The following is a 10,574-nucleotide window of genomic DNA, read 5'->3' as shown; positions in this document are numbered from 1 at the left end:
ACTTAGATTCCTAGAAAGCACCTAAGATTGGTTATTTATTTGGCTCACTTCCCTAAAAAGCTGATGATAAGTCAGATCAGAGAGAGACATTTTCCTTAAGTCCTGGCCCTGGATGGGTAATTGCACACTGCTGAATTCACTTTAATTAGACCTTCATTCAAAGGTCTAAGTTTATTTTCCCTAGATTTTTGCACATTTCATTCACAAGTTAATTTTTCTTCTTTTTTCTTGAATTTTATTCTTTGTATTTTGCCATCCTTAGCTGACCTGAGGTACCTTTTTTTTTTTTTTTTTTAGAAAAAAGGTGTGTTTAAGATTTACCTCACGGGGATATCTGTTAAGTTTTTTAAAATTTGATAATGTAAAAATATATGTATATTTAACTCTTTTAGGAGTAATTTCACGGGGAATTGAATTGTATAAAATCTTAGAAGAAAATGTATGTTTTGTAATCTATAATGTAAAGTTTAAATTCTTTTGAGAATAATTTCAGAATAAGGATCTTGCCATCTCCCCAGAATCCAGACGACGAACTTGTTTGGTGAGGACACATGAAGATGTCTGAAAAGCCTTCACTGTACCATGAAGACCAAACTTTGAACTTTGGGGTGCAGTTGATTGAACTATGGGGAGTTGAAATTGAGTTGTATGTATTATTTTAATTGTACACTGTTGTGCCAGTGGGGGACTGTCCCCCAAATTGTTTTTTTTGTCAATGCGGCTAATTTTAACCATTTGTTCATCTATTTCTTTTATCCCCAAATTCCTGAAAAATTTAGAAGTTGTTTATTTTTACAGGTCCAGCGAAGAAAAAAGGACTAACCTTTTTTTTTTGCCGGACCTCACGGGGAATTGTAAAAGTGAAATTTGGGAAAATGTATCAAACTACATTTCCTGTGATCCAATGTGGTCCAACTGGTTTCCGTTTCCGGGTCTTTGGGCATGGGGAGGCCTGCGTCGACGCAGAGAGGGGATATAATCTCCTGGGTTAGGAGAGAGTGGTCTCTTTTGCCGATAGGCTCTTGGCTAGCAGACTGGAGACAGTAATGGAGGCGCCAGTTTTGAATGCTTACAAGCGCGTGTTCTGATAACTTTATCTATCAGCATGGCTTTAATTAAAATACTAATATATATATATTTATACCAGCCTTTATTATTTTTAATATTTATAGGGGACATTATAAAAAGTGGACACAGAGAGAACTCTGGCTTTTGGTTTCCTGTTTCTGCGAGAGCCTGAAACTGACAATTTCCTCCTGTTTGGGATCTCTACAAGCTTAGGAGGGTTTTGTTTCCTATCCCCTTGAACCCAAAGTTACATATCCTGTTGTCCAGTTTGATAAATCCTGTCTACTGTGTGATCTATTCATGTTCCAGTATCCTGAGAGATTGTTCCCAATGGCTGTGGAGATCTCTGCCAGCAATCCAGTAAACTGTCTATGGGGAAGGCCTGAAGCCATCTTGGGCCTAACCTGAAGAGAGTTGATCCCTGAGATAAAGGGTCAGCCTAACTACTCTGAAAGATTATAAAATCTAACCAAATGTCATATGGGAGTATTATTAGTGTCAGGTAGTTAGATAGCCAGAAATTTCTAGACAGCCAGAGTAAGAAAGTAGGCAGCCAGAAGACCAGAAGACACCCTTTTGCAGGGGTCTTATAAAGGTTAAGCTAGAACTCCTTAGATCAGGGTAGTCAGTAGATATTATCACCTTGTAATGCAAAAATTCCAGTGAAAATTAATAGAGATTGTGTTGTGGACTTAGAGTGACTAAAAAAGGGTTACACTTCATGCTTTGAAAGAAATATATTGAAATATAAATTGGTTTAGTTGCTTGCATTCATGTTTTCTTAAATTTTAGGGAAAAATTTTTTTGAAAATGAGAATATCTCAAACATCTCTTTCTTAATGATCTATTGTGGATCTGTTATTAATCAACTTATAAAATCTTTTCTGAACCTATTTTTTCCTTAATATCAATAATACTTTATACAACACAAATAATTTCCATGTTTATCCTTCCAGTTGTATCCGTTTTGGCCCAAACTCTGTTAGTGATCATGACCGTGTAAGATTAAAATTAATATATAATAACTCTAAGTATTATATTTTACAAGATTTATTAATACTCACTTGGAGCAAAGTAATAAAAAAGTAGTTATATTAGCAAAATAAAACCATGTGCCCAAGCTTTTCTACCTGTTCAAAAACCCTGTGTCCACAGCTGCTACCCCCAGAAGAGAAGAAGAGCTTCACAGAATTTATATCCTGCCCTACATCAGCATGTAACCAGGAGGAGAGTGGGGTGCTAGGAAATGGAGTCCTGGGGTACAAAATTCTAGTTACAACTGCTATCCTACCAAGTTTATTTTTTCTTTTCTTTTTTTAAAATTTTTTTATTGTCAAGCAAAACATCCTTCCATTTTTGTCATTGTTGTAAGAGCACTCATACATAACCAAAACCCCCAAATAAAACCAAAGATACACTGATGTGAAAGACGATTCCAACAGTTCTTTCTCTGGAGGTGGATAGCATTTCCTGTCATAAGTCTTTCAGGATTGTCCCAGATCATTGCATTGCTGAGAGCAGCCAAGTTTTCACAGATAATCATCATCCAATATTGCTGTTATTGTGTACAATATACTCCCCATTCTGCTTATTTTGCTCTGCATCATTTCCTGGAGATCTTTACAGCTTTTTCTGAAATCATCTTGCTCATCATTTCTTATAGTATTCCATCACTAACATGTACCACAATTTGTTCAGCCATTCCCCAATTGATGGACATACCCTTAATTTCCAATTCTTTGCCACCACGAAAAGAAAAGCTACGAATATTTGTACAAGTAGGTCCCTTCCCTTTTTTTTATTATCTCTTTGGGATACAGACCCAGTAGTGGTATCAAAGGTTATGCACAAGTTTTATAGCCCTTTGGGTATAGTTTCAAATTGCCCTCCAGAATGGTTGGATCAGTTCATAACTCCACCAACAATGCATTAGTTTCCTAATTTTGCCACATCCCCTCCAACATTTACCACTTTAACTTTACTGCCATATTGGCCAATGTGATAGGTGTGAGGTGGTGTCTTAGTGTTTTAATTTGCGTTTCTCTAAACAAGAGTGATTTAGAACATTTTTTCATATTGATGGCTTTTATTTCTTCATCAGAAAATTGCTTGTTCATATCCTTTGAACCATTCGTCATTTGGGGAATGGCTTGTATTCTTGTAAATTTGACTTAGTTCTTTATAAATTGTAGAAATTATATCTTTATCAGAGACATTTGTTACAAAAACTTTCCCAGATTATTGTTTCTCTCCCAGTTTTTGTTAGATTAGTTTTGTTTGTACAAAAGCTTTTTAATTTAATATAATCAAAATTAATCTTTTTGCATCTTATAATACTCTCTATCTCTTATTTGGTCACAAATAATTCCATTCTCCAAAGATTTGCCAGGTAAGCTATTTTGTGTTCCTCTAATTTAGTTATGGTATCACTCTTTATATCTAAATCATATATCCATTTGACCTTATCTTGGTATAGAGTGTGAGATATTGGTTTCTACCTAACTTTTGCCATACTGTTTTCCAGTTTTCCCAGCAGTTTTTGTTAAGCTGAGTTTTTATTCTAAAAGCTGGGATATTTGGGTTTATCAAACTCTAGGTTACCATATATATTGTGCATCTAATCTGCTCCATTGATCTACCATTCTCTTCCTTAGCCAGTACCAGATAGTTTTGATGATTGCTGCTTTATAGTACAGTTTGAGATCTGGTACACCTAGGCCTCCTTCTTTCTAATTTTTTTTTCATTACTTCTCTTGCTATTCTTGACTTTTTGTTCTTCCAGAAGAATTTTATTTTTTTCAAGTTGTATACAATAAGTATTTGGTAGTTTGATTAGTATGGCACTGAATAAATTAATTTAGGTAAAATTGTCATTTTTATTATATTAGCTTGGCCTATCCATAAACAGTTAATATTTTTCCAATTGTTTAGATCTGACTTTATTTGTGTGAAAAGTGTTTTGTAATTGTGTTCATTTAATTCCTTTGTTTGCCTTGGCAAGTAGATTGCCAGGTCTTTTATATTGTTTAGTATGACATGTACTAGTCTTTAAAAAAACCAAATCTGTACCTTCCATTTTCGAGTCTATACTGTGTATTGGTTTGAAGGCAGAAGAGAAGTAAGGGCTAGGGACTTAAGTGACTTGCCCAGGGTCACACAGCTAGGAAGTGTCTTGAGGCCAAATTTAAAGCCAGGACCTCCCATTTGCAGGCCCAGATCTAAGTTCATTGAGCCACTTAGCCTCCCTCCCATCCTGTACTTCCTCTTGAGGTAATATGTTCCAGAAGTATATTACCTTCCATTCTTAGTTTCTTTTATTTCTTAGAGTGCCTGAAATGGAATGGCAGCCAAATACTTTAGAGAATACTATGCTTTATAGCACTATTACCTTGATACTCTAGGCTAGTGATTCCCAAAGTGGGCGCTACCGTCCCCTGGTGGGTGCTGCAGTGATCCAGGGGGGTGGTGATGGCCACAGGTGCATTTATCTTTCCTATTAATTGTTATTAAAATTTAAAAAAAATTAATTTCCAGGGGGGCTAAGTAATATTTTTTTCTGGAAAGGGGGTATTAGGCCAAAAAAGTTTGGGAACCACTGCTCTAGGCTTTTGGCTAAAGAGCTACATTCAGGCAACTCAGAAATCAACTATAGTAACTTAGATTTGATCCTTTTAGCACTTTTACCCCCAGATAGGAGTCGAGTAGTTTTTCCTTCTGCTGACTCTTCAGAAGTTCTATTCAGTCAATCAGAAGAGACCAAATAACCCTTTTGTTTTTCCTCTTCAGTCCATGGTCCCTTGTTTTACTTACTTCATCTCTTTCAGGAGAGATCTGCTTCCAAATGGGCTTAGCCTGAAGTTCCTTGCTGAAACCATTCTCGGCTTTCCTCTGGACAAATCGCCTCTTCTTCGTTCCAGCAATTGGGATGCTGAAGATCTCACTAAGGAACAGGTAGGTCATATTTCAGAACAATTGAAAAGCTAATGATGTATGTGTGACTCCTGGGAATGTTTCTAGTAAATGATTTTCCAAAGTGTCATCCAAGGACTGGACTTCTGAGACAGCTAAATCACTCTGATAATGCTCAAAATGAGGATTTCCAAACTACATATAGGTATCCTTTATTCAAATATGAGAGGCTTAATTAATTTTTAGATATCTACAGCCTAAAAGACAATGAGATCCTGTCAGTGTGGTGTACTAGATTGGGAACCAAAGAGTTTGGGTTCAATTTCTAGAGAAGAAACATAATTTAAGAAGGACCAAGCAGCATCAATTGATAACAGGGCATTTTATTTTAATCCATAAATTAAAGATAGTTGGATATACATTTTTATTTTAAAGTAAAAAATTTACATTAATTAGTGTGCCTGGCAGGATGAACATTTTTATCTCAAAAATAAAAATTTTTGCCTTCGTCGATGTACCTGGTTTTTCTAAGTGTTAGTTTCATCACAAATTTTCTTTCTTACCATGTGCAGATAAATTATTTAACTTTTCTATGCCTTGGTTTCTTCAGTTGCCACTTAAAAAACGTTACTTGTGTAGCATTCAGCTCTCAACATTACAATATGCTATTTATCCTGAGAAAAGAGCGTCTTGCCCCAAGATATTTAAAGGGGTTGCGTATGGAAGGAGGAAAACTGTATGTGTTTTATTCTAACCACTATAATATATCTCCAGTGCAGAATTCTAGAGAAAACTTTACTTTTGACTTGATGAAATGTCTGGGTTATGGGGCACCTAGGTGGCTCAGTGGGTAAAGCACAAGACCTGGAGATGGGGGCAGGGTGTCTTGGGTTCAAATACTTTCCCAGACATTTCTTGTTCTGTGAACCCTGGGCAAGTCACTTAACCCCAATTGCGTAGCGTTTATCACTCTTCCGCCTTGGAACCAATACTTAGTATTGATTTTAAGATAGAAGGTAAGGGTTTAAAAAAAAAAGTCTAGGTTATGAAATATTTTTAAAGTAGGACAATTTTTGTACTTTTTTTAAAAACCCTTAACTTCTGTGTATTGGCTCATAGGCGGAAGAGTGGTAAGGGTGGGCAAAGGGGGTCAAGTGACTTGCCCAGGATCACACAGCTGAGGCTGGATTTGAACCTAGGACCTCCCGTCTCTAGGCCTGGCTCTCAATCCACTGAGCTACCCAGCTGCCCCTATTTTTTGTACTTTCAAATTAGAATGCATATAAACAGGATCAGGGATTTGATTTTGGAAGAGACCTCAAGAGGCCATCTAGTCTCTCAATCCTCTCATTTTTCTAGTTGAGGAATAAAACTGAGAGATGTTAAGTGAATTACCCAAAGTTATATAATTAGTAAACTACAGAACCAGGATTCTATACCATGTTCTCTAACTTCAAATCCAGAGTTTTTTCCACTGGACCAAACTGCATCTTAAAATAAAAGTAGGTATTAAAATTTAGGGTAAAAATAGGCACTAAAATAAGTTAAATCAATGAAAACAATTATATCTGTATTATACATTACCATTATGAATATGAAAGTCTCTTAATAAAAATTATTTGCTCAATAATAGACCCAGATGTGGTTTTTAAAAGATTGTTCTATTACAAATATGAATAATATGGAAATAGGTTTTGAGTAATTAGACATGTATAAATCAGTGGACTTGTTTGTCAGCTCTGGGAGGGGGAAGGGAAGGAGGGAAGAGAGAGAGAGAACATGATTCATATAAACATGGAAAAATATTCTAAAATAAATTAAATAATGGGGGGGAGAAAAAAATAATAGACCCAGATATTGAAGGGTGTCCTAAATCACCAAAATCCTTGGTTTGAAAGAGTTCCCGATTTCTTTATAAAATTTTAGGAGAGATTATTTTGACCTTTTAAAACTTCCTCAGAATCATGGCTGTCAGAGCTGAATTATTACAGACTTTGAACAAAGCCCCTAATTTACTATGTTACTACTTCTATAAAAGTGGCTTTGATAGTAGTTTCCTCCCCTGGGTTTGTCTTCCTAATTGCTCTGAACTGTGGCTTTTCTTCTTAGATTGCTTATGCTGCTAGGGATGCTCAGATTTCGGTGGCTCTCTTTCTTCATCTTCTTGAATATCCTTTATCCATGAATTCAACCCAGAATGGAGATGATGAAACCATCTGGGAAAAAATATTGATGAAGTGCCAGGATCTTGTGGATATTCCTTTCCATGGTAAAGGGAACAGCAGCAACATGAGAGAAGAAAATTCAGGAAAAATGGAGGCCTCACAGAAGGCAAGAAACCTGAAATCTAGACCTGGCATGATGTCTTCAGATGATCAGCAAGGAAGGGATCCCAGGAAACAGAAATCGAAGCCCCTTGGCAAGGGCTATTCTGCTCGGTAACTGAATATGGACCTCTTTTTTTGGGTCCTTCAAAGCTAGAGAATGGATGGCATGGTTTCTAATAAAAGGAATGGTTTTACATAGGATCTGGACAATAGTCTAAGTATAAGAGTAGAAGTAAGAGCTTTAGGATCAAAATTCATTTATATTCCGCTTCGGTATCCTAGAATCTTTACTGGATTTCCCATTTACAGGTATACCTTCACATTACATTGCTTTGACAACATTATTTGACAATAATGTAATTATAACCTCTGACTAAACTCTTGAGAGGCAGTATGAATATAGTGTTAGAGAGCTGGCCTTTTGAGTACAGAAGCCGTGGGTTCAAGTCCTGCCTCTGATCCACATTGGCTATGTGAGTGGCTCTGGGCAAATCATGTAATCTCTCAGTGTCTCAGGCAATAAAATCACAGGTCTAGTTAAAAAAACAAACAAACAAACAACCCTAGCATTTATAGTACACTTTAAGTCTTGCAAAGTGCTTTACAAATTTTAGCTCATTTGATCTTTACAATAACCTTGTGAGGTAGGTGCTTTTGTTATCCTCATTTTATAGATCAATAAACCAAGCCTGAGAGAGGTTAATTTGACTTGCCCTAGGGTCACAACCTGAGTCAGGTCTTTTTGATTCCAAGTTCAGCTACACCATTTGTCTGCCTCACAAGGCAAAATAAATAGCTCCATAATATCACAGCATTTTGCTATATCATTTGGCAAATCAGAGAGCATAACAGTGGACCTAACTTTTCCCAAATCATTGTTTCAACTTAACCCATGTTTTTCTGTAAACAATGATAGACCCCATGACATCCTCCTCATCATAGTAATAACTATAATAATAAACATTTTATAGCATTTTAGCATTTGCAAAGTGCTTTCCAAATGCTATCTTATTTGATGAGATAGAAGCACGTCTGTATTTGCATCTGTTTGTGAGAATGGCACTTTCATTTGCTTCCTTCTTCTGCCACTGATTTTATTGTTACCTACCTCCAGTTTCCTCATCTATAAAATAATGAATGTAGTACTTATCCCTCATCTGTCTCCTATGGAGATGAGTGATCTGTGTTTCTCAGGAGAAAGACATATGACATATTTGTTCTGGGTAGTATCTAACTCCAAACAAATGTTATTTCCTAGCCAGTGAGATTTTTTCCCCTGTATAATTGGTATAGCTAATGGAATGAAATGGCTAATAGGAAATTTGGAGGGGAAATTTGGTCCGCCTCATATAATGCCTTTAGGAATTGAATGATTAATTCAAAACAAGCATTGTGAATTAGCCAAAAGCAAATCCATGTGATTATCATTATTTTAGATTGATCCTTTTAATTTGAATTTGCTATGTTTTGATCTCCTGAATTAAAAAAGAAATGAGATTTCACCCTGTATAACAGTACTCTTATTATGTTGGGCTTAATTACCAGTAAAGCTGACTTTAGCCACTTTTTCATATCTCTCTTTCTCAGTATAGTTCGTTAAAGCAAAAGTAGCATTTTTCTCCATTCTGTTTTCTTTATAGTCTTTTTCTAATCAAAATTGAAAAGCAAAAGACCACAATAGCTAGAACATGAGATGACAGAGTCAGAATCCCCAAAGTTCTTCAGTGGCTAGAATGATGGTGTCAAACTCACATAGAAACACATCCCTGTGGACCTGCATATTGACTTAGAAAGTTACAAATTAACATTATCTATTGTAATGTATTTTCATTTATTTTATTAAACATTTCCCAATTACATTTTAATCTAGTTTGGGCTACACTCAGAAGTTCTGTGGGGCAATGAGTCTGATATCTTTAGGATTGGACTGAATCTTAAGATGAAATTCAATATAAAAGACTTAATGATGTTCAAGAAATTGACTTCACAAGCACAGGATGGAGGAGGCATGGTTGGGCATCGGTCTATTCTCTCTGAAAAAAGATCAAGGGATCTTAGTGTACTACAGACTTAATGTGAACCATCAGTAAATATGGCAGAGAAAAAAAAACTGGAGACATACTTTCCAGGAAAAAAGTTCCTCTACATCTGAAGTTTAATTCTGGAGTCACAGTATAAGAATATTGATAAGCTGGGGAGTGTTCAGAGAGGCAATCAAGAGAGAGCCTTGAGTCTTTGTCCTCTGAGGATCATTTGGAGGAACTGACCATGTTTAGCCTGGATAATAGAAGCGGGATAGGGGAATGGGGGGAAATAGCTGATTTGAAGGGCTCTCTTATGGAAGAAGAATTAGGCTTGTTCTGTTTTGGCCCCAGAGAGCAGATCAAGGAATAGCAAGTAGGTAGAAGTTATAGAGAGGCATATTTAGTCTTGAGGTTAGGAAAAACTTTGTAGCAATCAAAGTTGTCCAAAAATAGGATGAGAGGTTTCAGGAGGTAGCCAGTTCCTTTCCCTTGGAAGCCTTCAAGTAGAGGACAAGTATCTGGTTTATGGTAGTGGGGATTCTGCTGAGATATGAGTAAGGAGATGACTGCTGCAGTCTATGCAAATTCTGTGATTTTGTGATAGTATATAGAAATGACCCATGTTATTCCAAAGAGTCTGTGCAAAAGCAGCCGAAATTTTTATCCAGAATGTGGTTTTCAGTAGACGTCTTTTTTGTTCTTTTTTTTTTTTCCAGGAAATCTCCACTCTATGATAACTGCTTCTTACATGCTCCTGATGGACAGCCTCTATGCACTTGTGATAGGAGGAAAGCTCAGTGGTATATAGACAAAGGCATTGGAGGTAGGACATGAGATGGAGGAGAAGGGTGCTCCTGAGGCAGATTGGTGAAGAATGAGAAAAGGAAAGAAAAATGGGGAGATTTACAGACTTAAAAAGGGAGATTTAACTTAAGGTCCTAAAATAATTGCTAATGAAGGCTTACCTAATCTCTGTCCATCATGTTTAGCTGTGTTCCTTTTGGTCATTGTTGCTCGTTTTATGTAAACCTGTCCTTAGAGTTATTAAAAGTTTATTTGACCTTGTCATATCTCAAATGATTTATTCAGGAAGACTGACTAAAACACCTGAAGCTAAGGAGTGTCAGAACTTTGGTTTTTGGCAAGCCTGACCTCTAGAGTGAGGGCCAGGCAGCTTCAGTAAGAAAGGATCCCAATAAATAGGCAGGTGGGGACTTCAGAGCCAGACATGACTACATTCAAGGAA

At 36.5% G+C, this 10,574-nt stretch overlaps 1 protein-coding gene across 1 annotated transcript in view; it reads left to right on the top strand.

Moving 5' to 3' along the window:
- The window catches only part of LOC123237715 (exonuclease 3'-5' domain-containing protein 2-like), a 102,570-nt gene that overhangs the window by 58,330 nt on the left and 33,666 nt on the right, over nucleotides 1–10,574 (top strand). Inside the window, exons 4-6 of the mRNA XM_044664810.1 lie at nucleotides 4,893–5,019; nucleotides 7,087–7,415; nucleotides 10,045–10,151. Coding sequence (XP_044520745.1) covers nucleotides 4,893–5,019; nucleotides 7,087–7,415; nucleotides 10,045–10,151 — 563 coding nt within the window. The remainder of the gene's footprint in view (nucleotides 1–4,892; nucleotides 5,020–7,086; nucleotides 7,416–10,044; nucleotides 10,152–10,574) is intronic.

Source organism: Gracilinanus agilis, chromosome 2 (assembly GCF_016433145.1).
Source record: "Gracilinanus agilis isolate LMUSP501 chromosome 2, AgileGrace, whole genome shotgun sequence".
In the NCBI taxonomy this organism is placed as follows: domain Eukaryota; kingdom Metazoa; phylum Chordata; class Mammalia; order Didelphimorphia; family Didelphidae; genus Gracilinanus; species Gracilinanus agilis.
The sequence above is the reverse complement of the archived record's forward strand: the minus strand, read 5'-3'. Positions and strand labels throughout refer to the sequence as shown.